The 19,907-nt window shown below is 41.0% G+C and overlaps 2 protein-coding genes and 1 non-coding gene across 3 annotated transcripts; all 3 read right to left on the reverse strand.

The window, feature by feature from the left end:
• Positions 1-2,059: 2,059 nt before the first annotated feature.
• LOC147199417 (signal recognition particle RNA) lies at positions 2,060-2,358 on the reverse strand. The gene has a single exon (XR_015102175.1).
• Positions 2,359-4,097: 1,739 nt separating this feature from the next.
• Positions 4,098-9,024, reverse strand: LOC147199418 (homeodomain-interacting protein kinase 2-like). The gene is made up of 9 exons (XM_086122805.1): positions 8,979-9,024; positions 8,676-8,872; positions 8,404-8,595; positions 8,075-8,256; positions 6,235-6,358; positions 6,024-6,134; positions 5,874-5,957; positions 5,367-5,542; positions 4,098-4,425 (listed from the first exon to the last, which is right to left on the reverse strand). Exons 1-9 carry the CDS (start codon positions 9,019-9,021, stop codon positions 4,098-4,100), a joined length of 1,437 nt encoding a protein of 478 aa, XP_085978931.1. The 5' UTR covers positions 9,022-9,024.
• A 275-nt stretch (positions 9,025-9,299) lies between these two features.
• nanp (N-acetylneuraminic acid phosphatase) lies at positions 9,300-10,644 on the reverse strand. The gene is made up of 2 exons (XM_086122213.1): positions 10,541-10,644; positions 9,300-10,062 (listed from the first exon to the last, which is right to left on the reverse strand). Exons 1-2 carry the CDS (start codon positions 10,628-10,630, stop codon positions 9,418-9,420), a joined length of 735 nt encoding a protein of 244 aa, XP_085978339.1. The 5' UTR covers positions 10,631-10,644; the 3' UTR covers positions 9,300-9,417.
• Between the last annotated feature and the right edge of the window lie 9,263 nt (positions 10,645-19,907).

Consider the following 19,907-nt stretch of genomic DNA (forward strand, 5'->3'; position numbering starts at 1 on the left):
ACTGTGGACCAGATTTGAACAAAGTTGTGTAATAAAATACAAATGCTATCACTAGATTTGAATATGGGCATTTGACTTATCCTTCTATTGGCTCGCCTGCACAAATACAATAGGTTCCAGCTTGTGTCAAGTAATTTAACTTGAATTGATGCTGTTAGTACCTTCTCTTTTCTTGAACAACCTTGTCAGATTTCTTCTGGTTACCCTCAGTTTAAGAGAGGTCACAATTCATCAAGCCAATGAAGTCCAGAGCATTCTTTAAATCTAAAATTAATGTTTTATACAGTAGAAGATACCAAATGAGAAAGATAATTTTTCAAGTTTTTTTTCACAGCTCGACCTTGCCTAATGTTGTCAGTGTATTAATGTTTAAATATTTGTATTTTGTATGTTTTATTTTAGTTTGTGTTAGTGGCCATTCTTTCAGCCCAGACAATGCTTTTGATCAATGGTTGATGTGTCCTCTGAAAGGATTTGAAGAGGAGCTCATAAAGAACCATGATGATATTAGATTTCCCCCAGGTAGAGAGACTTTACCACCAGCTGAGAAGGACATACACATGAAACTAAATCATAAGCATTGATTGATTTAGTCCCAACACTGAAGGAATTTCAACTACCCAGATACCCACATTATTAATCAGCAATTAATTAACTTGGGTTTTCTCTCACCCAGAAAACTGTCTGAAAGCTTCATGAGAAAATTTAAGGTTGCTTAAAATCACGCAATGGCCTACCAAACCAGCCTGTTATTAGTACACTGTGGATGAGTTCATTCGTACACTGTCAATGCCAAACCAATTATGCTGATGTTTTCACCAAAATAAGGGATTTGACTCAGTTACCTTGTGTTGAATGAAAATGATATGAAATTAGCATTGAGTGGCTGTAGAATTGTTTTTGTTTTTTTAATCAGTATGACTCATTGAAAATGATTGTCAATTTCACGGAAAGGCCTCTTCTTGAACGTAACTGCAGTGTTACACGTTGAGAGTTCTACGTCTTAAAATTATTATTATTATGATCATTTTATTAGTTTTTTTCTTTTTTCTTTTCTTTTTTTTTTTACTGCCTCACCAGCTTTCATTTTATCACACGTTCACATGACATTCTTTGTATATTTTAGCAGGCTCTCCACTGCCTGTGCTTGATGAAGGCTTACAACTCAACAACACAGAATATTATGTTTGGTGTTTCTGAAAAGAACTGCACACCTGGTTTAAACACGATATTATTTTGGGGATAAAATGTTCATCTTTAAAGCAAAAACAATATCAAATTTATGTTTAAAACACTTGAAGAATAGGAAATATTATCAATATCGTTTAGAAAGGATAATAGCTGCAACCAAAATCAACTTATGTGAGCATGAGAGGAAATGGAGTACTGTACTGCATTTGCATGACCAAGATAGAATAACTTTGGGTATGTGCTGTTTTTCAAGACAAAGACTTAATGGCTGCCCTTTTGTATGTTATGGCGTTTTGTTTTGTTTTTAGTCCTTTTGGGTTGGGGGGGGGGGATATGTATTCTTTCATTTTTTTATGATTTTTTAAAATTAACTTGTGTCCTTGTCATTGGAATTGTTAGGATAATGATTATGACGATGATGATTATAATGACAATGATGATGACGATGCGATAACAATAATATGTGTGTGTGAATAAAAAGGGTGATTGTCATGTGTGGAAGTCTGTGAATGTGTGTGTTAGGTGAGTGTATGAAACATGTTTTATACACGTGGACCCCCTCGGAAGCTGAACAGTAACCAGAGCATCACTGCCAGTCAAAATAGATTTCACGAGATGAAACAACTCATTTTGTTCTGGCTAGTCAATAAACTAGTAACCGCTTGCCCACACTCAAATCTGGTGATCACATTTTTATTTTGTGTGAATTTATTTAGTTATGGTTGAGTGTTTTCATTCTTATACTGTGTAGTTCTGTTTCTTTTCCAGGAGGGGGCAGTGAAGGAACACCAAAAGACTAAAGATTTCTTTCGTGTTTTAACACACACACACACACGTTAAAAAAATGTTTTAAACCGAGACGAAGTGTAAAAGACTGTGTCCCACTGTGTTGCTCAGGCTGCACCGCAGTGTCTATTCACAGGCGCGAACCCGCTACTGAGCGGTACGGGGGATTTGACCTGCTCCGTTTCCGGCCTGGGCCGGTGCACCCCTCCTCAGGCGACCTGGTGGTCCCGAGCTCCCCCGGGAGCACCATATCGATACCGAACCTAGCGCGGACACCCGCTCGACATAGTCCGCCGCAGCTCAGAACCCCCGAGCTCACACGATCCGCCAGCCTCAGCCTCCCGGGAACTTGGATTACAGGTACGCGCCACCGCACCCGGCGAGAAATCCCTGCACTAGTGGTGCTTTTGATGTTTACGAATGTGACGTCACCAGCGAGGAATATTGCGACATCTTGTGGTACATGATGCACGTTTACTATCCATCCTATTCATTTGATTATGGCCCGCGACCGTCGTGAGGATGAGAAGATTATAAAATGGATCGATGGATACATTTGATTTCCTATTCATTAGATATGATTGATAATCAATAAACTCTTAAAAGATAAAGAGCCAGATGTCTTCGCCATAAGATATCAGGCCAATATCCACTCTTTCACTTTTCTTACAATATTCTTGTGAAAGCAGTTACTTAATAGTTGTGTGACTTTCAAATAACAATGAGGTATTTAACGGCTTTATGTCCGGAGTTAGAGTGAATTCATTGGAATCAACCATTTAAAGACTGCTTGAGTGACTCGAGTATGGGACAGCTACACTTTTTGTACTTTAACTGATGTGTTCCATGAGGAACCCTCATAATCACCCTATCATAATATATAATTTCCAATGTGATTACTTGAGTTGTTATAATTGTTAGCTTGCTTTGTTAGGCTACAAGGTGGCTGAAAATAGAAAAAAATAAATTTTATTAATACTGTTGTCTCGACTCATTCAGGTCCTGGCAGATTTTGAGTGAGGAAATAAACAAACAAACAAACAAACAAGGAAAAGCAACTAGAAATGCTCGCAGTGGGAATTTGTTCTCCCGAAGAAATCAGGAAAGTGTGTCCAGCACTGGAGCCCCACAGGGATGTGTCCTCTCTCCACTGCTCTTCTCTCTCTACACAAACGATTGCACCTCAACAGATCCAGCTGTCAAACTCATAAAGTTCGCAGACGACACCACGGTCATCGGTCTCATCAAAGACGGCGACGAGTCTGCGTACCGCCAACAAGTGGAGCAGCTGGAGCTCTGGTGCAGCCGACACAACCTCGGGCTGAACACGCTCAAGACTGTAGAGATGATCGTGGACTTCAGGAAACATTCTTCTCCACAGTTGCCCCTCACACTATCCAACTGCCCTGTGTCAACCGTCGAGACATTCAAGTTCCTGGGAATCACAGTCTCCCAGGACATGAAGTGGGAAGTCAACACCATCTCCATCCTGAAAAGGGCCCGGCAGAGGATGTACTTCCTGAGGCTGCTGAGGAAGCATGGCCTGCCACAGGAGGTGCTACGACAGTTCTACACGGCAGTCATCGAATCAATCCTGTGTTCTTCCATCACGGTTTGGTTTGGGGCTGCCACAAAAAAGGACAAAATCCGACTTCAACGGACAGTTAGGACGGCGGAAAAAATCGTTGGCACCGCCCTACCCACTCTTGAGGACTTGCACACTGCAAGAATCAAGACAAGGGCACGGAAAATCCTCCTGGATCCCCCGCACCCTGCCCACCACCTTTTCCAGCTACTCCCCTCAGGCAGACGCTACAGATCCATGCGCACCAAATCCAGTAGACACTTAAACAGCTTCTTCCCTCTAGCCATTAACTCCTTAAACAGTCACTGACATAGTCACTCTTCTTGAACTACAAATACTGCTACTGGTTACTCTAAAATGGTTCAATGATTTGTTGTTTACGATGATACTAATGCAGCGTGTTATACCGGAGACAAATTCCTTGTGTGTTCTACATACTTGGCCAATAAAGATGATTCTGATTCTGATTCTGATGTGCTTCCAGACATAAGACTAATTGGACACACTTTCTTCTTCATGAGTCTGTTGTCGATATCTACTTCCTAAACAAGGTTCCACAACCACTGCACACAAAAACCGGGATGTTCTCAATGTTGTGCTTCTGTTGTACGTTCTGGTCGGTTTGTCTATCAGCCTGTACTGACTCCAGTGCTGTCTCCTCAGTTTGTCCATCATCTCCTGATGTTTTGTTAGAAGAGTCACTACTGCTCCAACGCCCCGTGTCTGCTGTTCCATTAGAAGAGCACGATGAGTGCATAATGAGGTTGTAGGAAGGCCTGTCGTCATCCTCGCTGTCTGAGATGAGCTCCTCTTCAAATCCTTCAATCGGGCACACCAGCATCTGATCAAAAGCGTTGTCCACACTGAAAAAGAGCAGCCAGTCACTAATGCAACCTGGAAACAAACAACATATTTCAACGATGAAACAATGACCATTTGAGGCAGAGAGGTCACAACAGGTAATTGCCTACAGGGCCCCAGAATTTATCATTTCGCTGCCTCTGTCACTCAACATGATTGATTTTCCATACTTTTTCTTAGAAGTTGTTCTTTTTTGTTGTGTACTTTGAGGGAAAATCATATGGAAATTCATACCAAATGTATTTGTATATTTTTAGCCATTCACCGATTCTCCACACCAGGGGTCACCACCATGGTGCCCGCAGGCACCAGATCGCTCTCACATCAGTAGCCCGTGAGCCTGTTCCAAAAATAGCTCACCAGTGATGGGACGGTATTATTTTCTGGGAATGTTTGAGTGATTATTTGAAAAATTAAAGAGGTAGAGATTTATCAAGAAGGGGCATTGCATCTTGACCTTTATCTATTTCCTAATTATTCTGAGAAATCGGGGAGGCACGGTGGTGAATGGTGAGCACATCTACCTCACAGTGCAGAGGTCATGGGTTTGAGAAAAAGCTTTTCTACAAAGACCACATATTGGAGCCATTCAGGCCAATATACAATCTCAATTTCCTTTTGACTTTTGAGAAAGTAGTTGCTGAAAAAGTTGTTGTTTTCTTATCACACAATGATGCATTTCGGGGCTATCTTTTGTGATTTAGAGTGCTTCATTGTGTGACAAATGAAGCGTCATGAAGCACTTGTGACTTCTCTAGTTGGCACTCTTGGTTTAAAATTCAGTGCAACATGAATACATTTCCATTGCACTAGTCTTTACCTTTAAACTAAGAGAAACATGAAGAGATGTAAAAACATATATATATATATCTCACAAGCTCTTCATGAAACCTGACAGGGTTCACCGCATGTTTCATCCATGTAATACGTTTAATTGACTTACTATGAGCTGGTGTGACTCTCATGAACCAGATGAGCCATAGAGACATAGCGATGTTTGAGCGCCTCCGTCGGAGCAATTCTTCTCTCAGCTTGAATGTTTAGAAGACTTTTTAGAAAGCTAACAAATTCATTCTGATCTTCAAATTCGCTGAGCACCTCTTTTGCATCCTCTTGGCTCTGCTGAGTGTCAAACAAAGATGGCTGATCCAGTTATGGACTACAGTATGAAGAGCTCTTTTCTAAAACGAGAACAACTGATTGATAAAAATGGACCCTGCCATGTCTTTCTACTGTGTGAGGACACTGTTATCTTTTACTGAACATGTTCAAACAGAGGCAATGAATTGTTTGAATGGACTAAAATTACAAAGTAGTATTTGTTAAACATACTGGTCAATTTTCTTATGAGTAATAATTATCACCAACATCATTCAGCATTTTGGAAAAGAGTTCTTCAAATTCGAGTAGTCATGCATTCGTTCTTTTTTCTTAAAAATGGACCACTTACAGTTCTCAGGGCATCTAGAGATTTTAGTCGTATCTTCCATGTTTTTGTCTCTTCCCCATTCGTAAGCTTATATTCATTTGGAGTCTAGGACAACAAAAAAAAACATTTTCAAACAGATGTTTAAAATTCAAGACCGTTTTGCATCACTACCTTTAGCTTCCACTGTTCAAAGTTTAAGTGGGTGAAATACTTCTGGCTGTATTTGCCTGCTAAGAGGAGCGAGTCGGCTGGCTGCCCTCGTATTTGTATGATGGTTCTCATCTTGGGGGACAAAAGCACGTTCGATGTCATCGGGCATTCTCTTACTTCATAGCTTTACAGAATGTCAGGAAGAACAGGTGACACGTTCTGTCTTGTTTACCATCTGGTACTCGCAATTGGTTGCAAAAAGGTGATGGCCAATGTGCAAGAAAGTGAGAGCACAGCCAAGACCCCACATGTCCACTTGCTCAGAGATTGGGAGGCCAAGGGTGACCTCAGGTGCTCTGTTTGCAAGACCAGCAGAAACAAGTACATTTGAATTTCATTTTGAACACTTTGTTAACAGATAGATCCAGTGGAACCTCTAAAGTTGAATGCACACAAAGTCGATGCGATACTGTAAATAATGAATCTGTGCCAAATGAAATGCATCAAAACAAATCACATTACACTGACATTCGTCAGCGGTGGGCGCAAGAATCAAAACAGCAACATATGCTGTATGGAATCGCTGATGGGGTAGTGGTACACTCCGCCTGACTTGTGTGCGGGCAGTGTGGCATCGGTTCACACTCAGTGGGTGTGTATGGTTGATCATTTTTATATGTGCCTTGTGACTGACTGGTGGCTTTGGGGGTTAGTCCGCCTTTGGCCACAAGCCAGCTGTGTTAGACTCCAGCAACTGCCGTGACCCTCTTCGGGATAAGCGGTGTTGAAAATGGATGGATGGATGTTGTATGGATTTGGGAGTGAAACACTCATAATATTGTAAATGAAACATTGCTCTGCAGCAGTGATAATTGTGATTGACTGGCGACCATTCGAGGTTGTACACGGCCTCTTGTCCAAAATCAGCTGGGAAAGACTCCTGCCCAATTGTGACTCGAATGGGAACTTGCGGAATAGAAATTGATAGATGAACAGAACTGACCCGACAACAGCAAATTACGTTTCAAGGGAACTTCCCAAGCGCATTACCCTCTTTGACACAGTAAAAAGATGACTTGTTGTTTAAACATGTACAATAACATGCAAACCGCACCAATGGCTTTGATTCTCTTAGCATTATGTTGTTCAGGTCAATCCTGTTTTTTTTTTTTTTTTTTTAATTTTAAAATGACAGAGTGAACTGAGTTTGGACTGCTTCTCGTCCTATAATACGCTGTATTTGTTTGCAACCGAATGAACCTGTCCGAGAACTCCTCTTCAAGGTCAAACACAGGTTAATTTGGTTGACCCTGGGATGGAATACCGTATTGGCCCGAATATAAGACGGTGTTTTTTGCATTGAAATAAGACTGAAAAAGTGGGGGTCGTCTTATGTTCGGGGTCTAGACATTATACCCATTCATGACGCTAAATGGCGCCAGATATCATTGAAGCGAATGCTGAACTTGACTCCCCAGGCCAAAGTGAACCTCTGTCACGAAGAATAAAAATAAAAATAGCGGTAGCACGAAGAAGAAAAATAAAAAATAGCGGTAAGAAAGAAAAGGGAAGAAAATAATAGAAGAGATAACAGAAAATGGAGAAACGTAGAGACAATCTGGAGAAAAGTGGGTCAAAGATCGGCCAGGTTAACCGGCAGCTGAGGAGAAGTTATGATGTAATTTACATTTCAAAAACCAAAAGCCATTCATTCACGAATGTGATTGCACTTTAGTTTACATATTTAAATGTTCAGATACTAAGATTTGAATGAGGCAAAATAACATGCTTTTTCTCTCAAATATATTGTTAGAATCATTTGTTTCAGATGTACTGTAATTATTTTCTGTATAAAAATTAATTTGGTGTTCAAAAGGTGTTTTTTCAAACTTGAGTCTTGAAAAAGAGGGGGTCGTCTTATAATCAGGACCGTCTTATATTCGGGCCAATACGGTACTTCATTTCCCATTGCCAATGGGATGACTTTTCTTAAAATCATATGGACAAATCAACCATGAATGCGGTCAACCTTAGAGGTTCAATGGACACAAACTGAGCGGAATGAAACCTACCGGTACCCCATAGGCTGTATGGTCATTCCAAGGGTCACTGCAGAGGTCTGGAGGGAGCAGCCAAAATCTATTAATTTAACCCTGAAGGGCTCACATGAATGGTTCACCAGCATGATGTTATCAGGCTTCAGGTCAGCGTGAATGATTCGGATACCTTTCAGGGCCTCAAAGGCTGTAAGCAACTTCATGGTGAGGGGAGGAAATAAACACAGACGCAATCCTTGAACACATCACAATTTCAAAGCGGCATTTTACATTTGTGCAAATCCAACAATTTCAAGAAATGCAATATTTAGTACAACTCTGATATGACTAAATGATCACTTTACCTGATGAGCAATCGGCCGTATCTCACTGACAGACAATGGCTTCTTCCGTTTCTTGACAACAAAATCGAAAAGGCTCATGTCTAGCATTTCAAAAGCCAAACACGTATACCCTTCATGCTCAAAGTTTTCAATAAACTTCACAATGCTCTTCTTTACCGGGTCCAGAACACTGACAATCTCAAGTATTTTGATCTGTGGAGAAAATAAAACAAATGTGTGACCTCTAAACACTTCATTGGGTAATCACTCCATGTGGATGTCGGATATTATACCTCCATTTTGGATATCACATTTGACTTGGTTTTAAGGACTTTGAGGGCTACGCTCTGCGACGTGCCTAAGTTTTCACAATGGGCAACTTTACCAAAGCTTCCTTCGCCAATTAAGTCCTTAACCAGGTAGGTACTTGTTTTACTGCTCAGGATGTTGGACTGTAGCTTTTCAAATGATTTAGTTTTTTTCTTCTGATCTGCAAATGGCAATAGACTTATCAATTACAGTGGGCATGCAAAGGTCATGTCAAACTCAAAAATGATTACTTGCTCACAGTGGATGCGACGAACATAATCACCTACCAGTTTCATCTGGTGAGTGTTGAATATTTGAGTTGATACCCATTGCCATTTTATGATTTTTATATTTAAAAAAATAAATCTTAATAAAAAAATCCTGTTTAGTACTATTTCCTTGTGTCAAGAAGAGCACATCCAGCACCATAACCACTCTATGATGTCATGCCATGTGATCATGAACGTGACGTCATAATCCATGATGACGCTTACAAGTGAGAGGTGTGTGTGCGTTGTCATTTTTAAGAATCTAGGATTGACGTTAAACTTGCTATCCACTTACTGCCTGTGGTAGACAAAGGCATTTAAAAGACACAATGACATTGATAGCGGTAGGTATGCATTTTATTCTCATATTTCAGAACACCCTTGGCAAAAAAAAAAGCCATTTGACAAAATATGGAGTTGACATTTGGTCAATTTATAAAATTTATATCCGCGGTTGTCACTGATTTAGTTGTGCCAAAACGTCTTCCAGGTCCAAGACGGTGGAAAGCGTATAGTCAGGTGTCACTGAACCAAGAGGCAGAGCAACACCTGCACTGTTAATCCAAACTGTAGCACGTACTTGTGCATTGACCCCTCCCTGGATGTCAGTGTCCAGTGAGTCTCCAACCATTATGCAATCCTGGGGTTCCACCTGCAGCAAGTCAAAACACAATCTGAAGATGGAGGGGAAGGGTTTCTGCTCAGCATGATCTCCGCCGACTACAATCCTATCAAAAAAGTTTTCACAACCGACTGCCTCCACTTTCTCCCTTTGTGTTTGAGTATTGCCGTTGGTCAGGAGCAGCAGCTTGTATTTCCTCCGAAGTTGTTTCAGAAGACTTGATACCTCAGGGGACAGACTAAGCAGCTCCAGTCGACTATTCTTCCACAGATAGTAGCACTGAGCTGCCAGAGAGGGTGATGAAGGGCTCTCCACACTTTCCTTAATGCTGTCTTCCCAGTGACCCACTCGGACCTCATCTATAGATCTGCCATCTGCAGGATCAAACTTCTCGTGCATAAGTTTCTGCTTGAACTTATCACAAATGTTGGGGATGGTGTCATCGTCAATCGCCAGTGAGGTCTTCAAAAGTTCAGAGGTCTGTAAAAGTCACACACAGCATTTTAATTACAACATGCAAGTAAATCACAAAAGTGTCCAGAATTTTTTTTGAAGTATTCAAGTTAAAAATACAGTATAATCCAATAACCGTAACATACAATTAGACCTCCATATGAGACTCATTATCGGTCCACAGAATCCCAATCACGTGATGTTTTAATTAACATAAGAAAAAGCAGCAGCATCTGATAAAATGGCAAACTAATAGTTATCTATGTAACAATGCACTAGAACCCTTACATTTAAATAGAATGACTACAAGAATGGAACAAGAATGACAAAAGGCATCTTCATTATTGGGAGCAAAAGAAAGAGTAGTAGAAAGTTAAATTATTTGTCCGCGATGAGTTTTGTGTTTCCCACTGAATCTGAACGCAACCCGTCCGGTCCAAAACAAGTTAGATTGGTAGTCACTTGGCATTGAAACAAAAATACACTTTTAGCAGAGGAAATCCACCTTTTGTATCGCAAAATGGCCTGCCCGATTCGTTTCAATGAGCGTGTTGTCCAAGTCAAATAATATAGCCTTTACAGAGTTACCGTCCATTGCGAAGCATTCCAGTGAGTTACGGAAGTAACTGTGATAGGATGGACGCTTGTTGACCTGGGAATTGTAGTTTTTTTTGGGTAAATAAATCGCACTTTCATTTTACATCCACTTGAGGGCGTTAATAAGCCAAAATGACCATTATCCAACGTTCAATTCTAATATCCCACCATCCTTTACGACACTTAGTTGTGAGTCAAAGTCAAGCCCCAGGAAACAGATCTGGCCCGCTATGTATGTATGTATGTGTGTGTGTGTGTGTGTGATATGGGTTTTGAATATTGTAGTATTGATATCATTGTGATTTTTAACGTGTACATCAAGACCATCCATCCATCCATCCATTTTCCGAACCGCTTGATCCTCACTAGGGTCGCGGGGGGTGCTGGAGCCTATCCCAGCCATCCCCGGGCAGTAGGCGGGGGACACCCTGAATCAGTTGCCAGCCAATCGCAGGGCACACAGAGACGAACAACCATCCACGCACACACTCACACCTAGGGACAATTTAGAGCGTCCAATCAGCCTGACATGCATGTTTTTGGAATGTGGGAGGAAACCGGAGCACCCGGAGAAAACCCACGCAAGCCCGGGGAGAACATGCAAACTCCACACAGGGAGGCCGGAGCTGGAATCGAACCCGGTACCTCTGCACTGTGAAGCCGACGTGCTAACCACTGGACTACCAGACCAGATTTAAAAAAAAAACAAATTCTAATTAAAGAAATGTAAAAAAAAATCATGCAGAAAAATAAGCCTTGCTCAGTTTTATTCTAATAATAATTAAAATTAATAAAGTTATTTAGTTTCAAGATGGCACTATTGTTGGCAGCTGTCTGCAAGACCTTTTCAAGAGCTCTGCTTTTTTGTTGTTTTTGTCTTTTGTTTTGTCATATGCTGTTTGTTGTGGACTGTTTTTAGCATTTTGGCCACGACATTCGAAGGAGAATCTGTCCTTGATGGTTGCGCCTTCTTGGCAGCGTGTACCAGCACTGATTTTGATGTGGGGAATGTCTGCGCTATTCGACTGTCACCCAATTACAGCTTAGGGGCGCTTGTGTTTTTTTCACCTGGAATGGTCAGCATTTTTCACAGCCTCGTTTTGTTCAACAAATATGTTGGCGCTGTCGGACAGTCTGCGTTGGTGCGGCTGTATGGATAGCTGCTGGAGCTGAGGATGAGGAGAGAGGATGCGTACTCGGAACGGAGAGTCTGTTCTGCAAAGCGCTTTCTTACAGCTGCAGATATTGTGGAAGTGCTATATAAATAAAGATGTATTGTATTCTATTGTATTGTTCGTAATGCATTTAGATGCTGTTTTCCTACTAGACATTGACACGCATGTCAGTATGCATTTGATCAGATATATATAAATCTGTCCATCCATTTTCTAATCCGCTAAAGCTCACAAGTGTCGTGGGTATGCTGGCGCCTATCCCAGCTGTCTTTGGGCAATAGGCGGGGTACACCCTGAGCTGGTTGCCAGCCAGTCACAGGGTATCAATCAATCAATCAATCAATCAATCAATCAATCAATATTAATGTTCACAAACATGATTTTGTTCTTACAATTTATCAATCTGTGACACAGTCGTGCAAAATTCAAACATACTTGAGTTCTTATGCAACCAATTCATTCTCTCCTATGGCAACGAGCCAGCGGTTCACACGCAACTACGTACAAAGCTTATTCTCGCCCAAACCAACACATTCTCTTCTCACATTACCTGAGATCATCCGTTAGAGTATCGCTCAGGTGCTTGCGTGAGTGCTTCACATGGCCTTTAAAAAAATACCACAGATAAGATATAAGCCAAGAAACAGTGTGAGATGTCTAACTTGCTACTGTCTATCAGAACAAACAACCACCTGCCTTTTGCACGCGAGGTGAGAACTAAGCTTACTAAAGGGGGAGGCGTGCAGCAACTCGAAGCTCAAAATTGAGTCTTAAGAATGATGTGAAAAATAAGCGTGTGCTAAAATGCTGGAACTAAAAAGTGCATTTGAAATGAAGTGAAGGAACTGTGCGAGAATTCAAAGAAAGTTCGAGCTTATGCAGGAACACCTTTCCTACCACCTTCCTGTATCGTGTGCAGGGTCAAGGGCGCGCCAGAGCTTATCTCAGCTGACTTTGGGCAAAAGGTGAGGTACACCCCGGTCGGATCACCATCAATCATTCATCATACGACACATTCACAGATGTTTGACTGTAAGGCAGACGTGCTTGCCGCACGTACTACTTGTGCCGCACACACGGAACGCGACTACTTTTATCTTTGTGGGTGGTAACACAGTCACGCACTATTTCTCAGGTCGCCGTGAGTTACCCACATCAATCGAATTGTTAAAGGTGCTGTTCCTTCTTTTATAATAAACATGTTACAATGCTTAATTTGTGACTAAGGGTGCTGGGAGGGCCTCTGTGGGTATTGTACAGTATATGTGAGCATAAACACGGAAGGTCATAGATATTTCCGGCTCTCAGTATAAATCATCGAGACAGGTGAGTTTATATGACTTCAGCTAAAGGATCTTCAAGGACTTCTGAACGGAAAACAGCCACAATTGTGTTTCAGTTACTGACCAGTGAATGCCAGAGACAATTTGCTGTACAGTATATATTTTGGCTATTCTTGCCAACATGCTTCCCATCTTTTACTGAGCCAGCACCCATTTTCACATCAGGGTACATGACACACAAAAAAATAAATTTGCAGACCACAAAAATAATCAAAGAAACCCAGGACTTATTATTTTACTGGCATAGATAGATGAGCGGAGATGACATAATATTAACTCATAATTTTCAGACTACTTAAATGATATTGGATAATATCTTGCGGCCAGCATCCATTATCATCTCTCCCGGTTGGTAATCACTGGCACATCTCTGTCTGTGGTTGCTATAAATACGTTTCGAAGATAAACTCCATCTGGAATGGAAAAAGAACTCAGCTGTGCTGTCTTTGTCACGATTCTCCCATTGAGCTTTGCCCCTTATGGAGACTTATGCACGTACACATGAGCACGTACACACGAGCAGGCGTGTACATGCACACACGTGTTGGTCGACCACCCAAACGAAAACAACATGATCTGGGGCAAGATGGTGCCTCTTTAAGCGGTTACAAAACACTTTTTCCTCCAATGATATGCTTATGTAAGATTTGTCAAAGGGTTTTTCTTGTTTATGTTGTACCGCATAAAATGACACCACTTGGTTTTGGACCTGAACAAAAGTGGACATGCTTTTGAAGTTCTTTTAGAATTTCACAATGTTAGAATGTGATAGGTTAGGCCCTCAGTTTGCCAGGGATTACAAAAGCCTCTTCTCCCCCCCCTTTCCCCCTTCTGATACACCTGAATTCTCCTGACCGGCCACTGAACCAGCACGGGGTGTGCGGGGTGAGCTGTCGTACAGTAGTGAGGTTGGGTGGGTGGTAAGATTAGCGAGATGATCCCTTTTGAAGTTTATATTTAGGAAAAATAGGAAATTGCACAATCTTTCAATGAAGTTGCGGCTGGGTCATGTCCTGTCAGTGGGGGGAGCAACAAAGGACAAATAAAAATTCAGGTTTACAGTGATAATTTTACAGTTTGAGCCCTGCAAGTCCCAGGGACCCACTGATCAGAAAAGTATGAGTCCCATTCTGCATTTAGAGAGTCCCAGATTTCGAATTCTGAAATGGTCTACTTATTCAATTGCATATGATAATAACACAAACAACAACAATATACATTGATAATAGGTATATTTCTTCTAAACAAAAGCTGCAAAAATTTAAATAATTCAGGCATACAAGATTTGCAGAGAAATAGGTTCTTATTTCATCCCATGGTTCAGTCTTTGAGTTCATATCTCTGCAATAAACTTTCGCAAGACTTGTTCGGAACACTTATTCAGAACACTTGTTTTAACGTTACACAACTTGGCAATCGTCTGCTTTCCACAAAGTGAAGGCCGATCTCGCCAATCTCGTCTCGCGAGAACGGAAATCTCGTCGCGTGAGATTACTTAATGCAAGATGAAAACAACAATGGCGGCGATTCAAACTGCGTTCGTTGCTGGAAAAAAAAAAGATTTAACAAAGTTATTTATTTATTTATTTATTTTTACAAAGAAATTTCCTTGTGTCCCAAAAACACACATTATTTGGAACTGTGTATCTGGCGGGAAAATTATGCGTCTAGGACGCGGGACGCAGAGGTAACGAGATGGTTTAGGTAGGTAGGTTTTTGCTGCAGTGCCGTGTGAGGGATTGAAAGTCACCGGCATTCAATGTTGGTTTTTGGCCTTACCGCTTACATGCAGTGATTTCTCCAGATTCTCTGAACCTTTTAATGATATTCTGAACGGTGAAACCCCAAATTTCCTTGCAATTGTACACTAAGGAATATTGTCCCTTAAACTGTTGGACTATTTTCTCACGCAGTTGTTCACAAAGAGGTGAACCTCGCCCCATCTTTGCTTGTGAATGACTGAACAATTCCGCGAAGCTCCTTTTATAATTGCACCCACCTCTTCCTGCTCACCTGTGGGATATTCCAAAATGGTGTTTGATGAGCACTCTCAACATTCACAGTCTTCTTTGCCACCTGTCTCAGCTTTTTTGGCATGTCTTGCAGCCATAAAATTCCAAGTTAATGATTATTTGCTAAAAACAACGGTAATCACGTTGAACATTAAATATCTTGTGTTTGTAGATTACACTGTAGGTTGAAGATGATTTGCAAATCGTTGTATTCAGTTTTTATTTATGTTGCACACAATTTCCCAACTTCATCGGAATTGGAGTTTGTTTTTTCCTTCACGATGCAATTTTTTGATTGGTGCGATTTATATTTGCGATTTATAATCCAAAAAGCACGGCACTTTGATCGATATGGCCAGTGGGTAAAAATAGAACTGCATTAAGGTCTCACAATTTTTTTCCCCCTATACGAATACAAAAAAGGCAAATAAAAATCAAGCAGAATTTCATTTATATAGCATGACCTTGACCTTGACTTCATCTCCATTTAAAATGCAACACAGTGCTTTACAGAGATAAAACATTTTTTTTACAATTCTGTTTTCGACAATAGGGCATGTGTGTGTGTGCGTGTGTGTGTGTGTGTGAGATCCACATACGTGTGTGCATATGCAACATCTCTTTTGTTCTTTCACTGTATGCCAAATATCCCCATGTTTTAGGCTGACCTGAACAGGACGAAGCACAACAGGTTGGGACATGACTGGATGACGGCTCACATATGGGGCCGTATTTTCATGCCTGGTCCAAGTCGTGCATACGTGTGTGGCAAGCCTCCCCTCTACCTCACCAACAGCGATAGCTGTGCAGTGGTGTGCAGTCAGTGGTGTCCTCAGTGACTGTTTATGGAATAGCTGGTAGAGATGTAATGTTTTCTTAACTTTGATTGTTTTTCATTGACAGCCAGCTCTTTTGTTTTCAGGTTGGTTACACAACTAACTAAATCTTCACAAGCAAAAGCAAAATATGAAACTGACCTCAGGTATTTGTTGTTTGACTCAACAAGTGGAATAGGACACTCACTTAACCCTTCCAGGGACAGCGGTTGCTACAGTGGACAACTTATCATGTTATCAGGTTACAGGGTGCATGAAAGGGTTAAAACGCAGTGTTTAGTTAAATAAAGCTAAAAATAAAAACAAAGTTGCACATCATATCCAGACATACATACCAGGTTGAATGGCTTGTTTTTCTTTCGGTGTCAACCCCAAATGTTCAGAGTTGACAGCAAAAATAATGTATTGGCCTCATTGTTCCAATTTGCTATTTCAACCACTTTTCATCATCTGTGTGTTTTGAGCGACCAATATATCCTGCAACACAAAGTGCAACCTGTCTTTTTCCACTTTCTCTGTCAGTTCCAAAAGAAAGCCTCACCTTTCAACACATGAAAATTCATTTTGACTCAAAAGTTTGTGAGGGTACGATTTATTACAGGTTGAACAGCGTCCGCTCATATGCAGTGTCATAACTGCTTTACACAAACACTTCTACATGAATGGTTGAGAAAAAAAAGCAACAATATTTCCTGGAAGGTTGTTTTCATAGGTTATATTGCAATGATGTGTCTTTTGTTCCACGTAAGCATTGGAGCATCTACTGTATTAATAGCACTTCCGTGTGGAAATTTTGACACCATTGTGTAATGCACGGGTTTGTCTTGGAAGGATGTTTTGAAAGTTGAGATGATCCAGTCATCAGACCTTTGAAGACATGCTCTTGTCGAACATGTCTCACATAATCAAACAAAAGAAAATGCACCGAGTGATTAATTCATACCCACCTAAGTGTGGCGGTATTCTAATCTGACATCCAGCTTTCAAGTGTCGGAAATGTCATTTGAACGGACACAACCTAGTTGTAATTAACTACCGCACATTCCCAGATTATCATGTTTGACTTTCTTTGCCCTACCAGACTCAACTACTCCGGGTGAGGCCCGAGGTCGAGGTAACCCAGCCTTTGTTTTGTTTTTTTTGAGCTGTGTGATTGGTTCAGGATGTACAATGCAGTGACGTTGGCAGCGGAGAAAACAGATGGCCTCAGCTGTTATGCTGACAGCCGCAGGTGCTGACATTTTCCATGTGAAGTGCTTTTTGTCTTCCTAAAGGAGGGGTGATGATGACATGACATGCTCGGTGTCGGTTGCTAAACTTTGAAGAAGGCATCCAGGTGGAAGGTCTGACATTGATCCAGATAAGACATGACTCCATCTGGATGTTATGTGTTTTTATTGCTTACTTGTGTCGCTTCACTGTGAGCTCACCCACTGTGCAGCCCACTTCGAAGTTTCACAATCGAAGCTACAATTTGCTCTGGTTTTGGTTCTGAATGTGGAGATGGGATTCAGCTACTGTTCAGTGCAAGGGTGGGTCCTGTCTAGTGCGATACAGGGCCGTTGGCCACACCTAAAACCTTGAAAACTCCTAAACAATTTGCCTTATCAGCTTTAACAGAAAGCTGCTCTGTCACAGTTTTCCAAAGTAACTTGAAAATGTTAAAAATACACTCGAACCTCATCACAACGTACCTCGAGGGACATAATGAATCTGTACGTTATAACGGTAGTTTGTTGTCACCATCTCCAATATCTCCATCTCCAATGACCGCCAACTACGATGTATAATACCGTATGAACATTTATAGATGTAAAAACATGAATATGTTATACAGTATAAACATGTCAATTACAAATATGTGTATATGAAGAAAAACATATTTTATAAGAGATGAAACAAACTACTGTAGCGTTCCTACGTCAGCTTTGAAAACATTCAGTCAGCAAATGTTACTCGCCATAGGCAACCGCCAGTACCGCCGATGAAGCCAACTGTCATCAATTCAGGATGTGTCGCGCCCCGAAGCCATTTACGATCATCTTTCAATCTGTTGGCCTCGAACTCTGCCATGATTTTGTTGCCATTATGGATGATAGTCGAAGTGGTTGACTTTGCCAATTTGAAGGCTCTGACTGGGAGACTCCCCTTTTTTTGAAAGGGAGAGAATCTGGTTGTTATAATGATGTTTATGTGATAAAATTGTTCATTGTAAGCAGAATTGGCAAATGGAAAATGAATTACCAGTTCCTGAAATCGGGACTTTGAAATGTAATCATTATCGTGGCGAAAATGTTGTAAACGGGGTATATTGAAATTTTTATGAATGCGGCCCTCACACAAATAAGTTTGGACACCCCTGCATCATCTGATCCGAGGGTCGCGAGTGCGGTGGCGCCTATCCCAGCTGTCTTCAGACAGTAGGCGGGGTACACCCTGAATTGCAGAAGTTAAATAAATATGAATGGGCTAATCGCAGGGCACACACATAAACAAACAACCATTCGTGCTCACAAGCATACCAAGAGACAGTTCGCTCTGTTCAATCAGCCTGCCATGCATGTTTTTGGAATGTGGGAAGAAACCGGAGTACCCGGAGAAAACCCACACAGGCATGGGGAGAACATCGAAATGCCACACAGGAATTTCGAACAGATTCAAACCCATGACCTGCGCACCCATTAAAATCAATTACAGTTAAAAAAAAAAGTCCATTACATCATCAAACTCGCCTTCACAAAATCTTTCTTACAGCAGTTTGAAGTCACAAATGATCCGTCACCAGTCACGAGAAGAAGATTAAGTTGTTCAGTTAAAATGAAATTCAAATGGAAACAAAAAATTATTTGTTATTGTGTATCAATGTTTTTTGTTTGTTTGTTTTTTAATACAAAACAATATGGTTATTTACCCTCTTACAAGCGCATCCCAAAATGGTTGATGGTTTTTTTTGGGTGATGGGACACTTTCGTATTCGGTAGCATTACTCATTTCCAGACAATTTAGCTCGAGCATTTGACTTCCAAAGCATTTTGAAGTTTGCAGTTTCAATAATTTCATCAGACTGTTAATTTCAACACTTTAAGAGTCCTTTCAGCACACACTTATGATCCGGCGCTGCAGTAAAGTTCTGCATTCTTCTTGCATCAACATCTACGATTGCTTCTCACTATTCCTATCAGTGCTCTCAGAAGTAACCTTAGGGTACAAATACTGAGTTGAGAAAAATTTCAGGTCATTTTCGGTGAGTAAGACATCTGGTGATGAGTAAGTTGAGGTAACAAGTCATGGTTTTCCAAAGTGTGTTGAAAGCAAATGGTGACGCAAACTATAGTTGCATTCCTGGAATAAACTCCATGAGTCAAATTGTCTAGCAAGCAGAACAGTGTGTTTGGAACACATAATTATTGTGTCTTATTGCCTAATACAGTAAGTACTACCACTGGATTGTCTCTCTCAAAACATGTATCATTTAACAAGTTTTTGTAGTAGGTCTGTATGATGAGGCTGAATCTCCAGGAAACTCAGGATTTGTTACATTTGCATTATTTTGTTGGAAAAACCAACATACTGGGAAAACAGACATCATGAGATGACATCATTATTCTTGTTAAAAGGCCACTTTGATCTTAATCAGTAAAGGCAATAAGTATTTATTTTGGAATTTTATGAGTCCAACTTGTTCCAACACGATTGTGCCCCAGCGCAAGCAAAGTCCTCAAGGGATGGCTGGATGAGTTTCCATCAAATGTCTTGCGCACACTCAGGACTATTGAGATCATCGTGGACTTCAGGAAACATCCTTCGCCACAGCGAAGTTTCCGGGAATTACGTCTCTCAACATTAACGTTGTCCTGAAAAAGGCCCAGCAGAAGGTATTGTTCCTGCGGCTGCTGAGGAAGCATGTCC

This window comes from Hippocampus guttulatus, chromosome 10 (genome assembly GCF_054856545.1).
Source record: "Hippocampus guttulatus isolate MCC_2025c chromosome 10, RoL_Hgut_1.0, whole genome shotgun sequence".
NCBI lineage: Eukaryota > Metazoa > Chordata > Actinopteri > Syngnathiformes > Syngnathidae > Hippocampus > Hippocampus guttulatus.

Coding starts and splice junctions, on each gene's coding strand:
- LOC147199418 (XM_086122805.1), bottom strand. CDS start 9,021: ATGGGTATCAACTCAAATATTCAACACTCACCAGATGAAACTG. Junction 8,873..8,978: donor ACACTCACCAGATGAAACTG/GTAGGTGATTAT, acceptor TGCCATTTGCAG/ATCAGAAGAAAAAAACTAAA. Junction 8,257..8,403: donor TACGGCCGATTGCTCATCAG/GTAAAGTGATCA, acceptor CTCACCATGAAG/TTGCTTACAGCCTTTGAGGC.
- nanp (XM_086122213.1), bottom strand. CDS start 10,630: ATGGACGGTAACTCTGTAAAGGCTATATTATTTGACTTGGACAACACG. Junction 10,063..10,540: donor GCCATTTTGCGATACAAAAG/GTGGATTTCCTC, acceptor TGACTTTTACAG/ACCTCTGAACTTTTGAAGAC.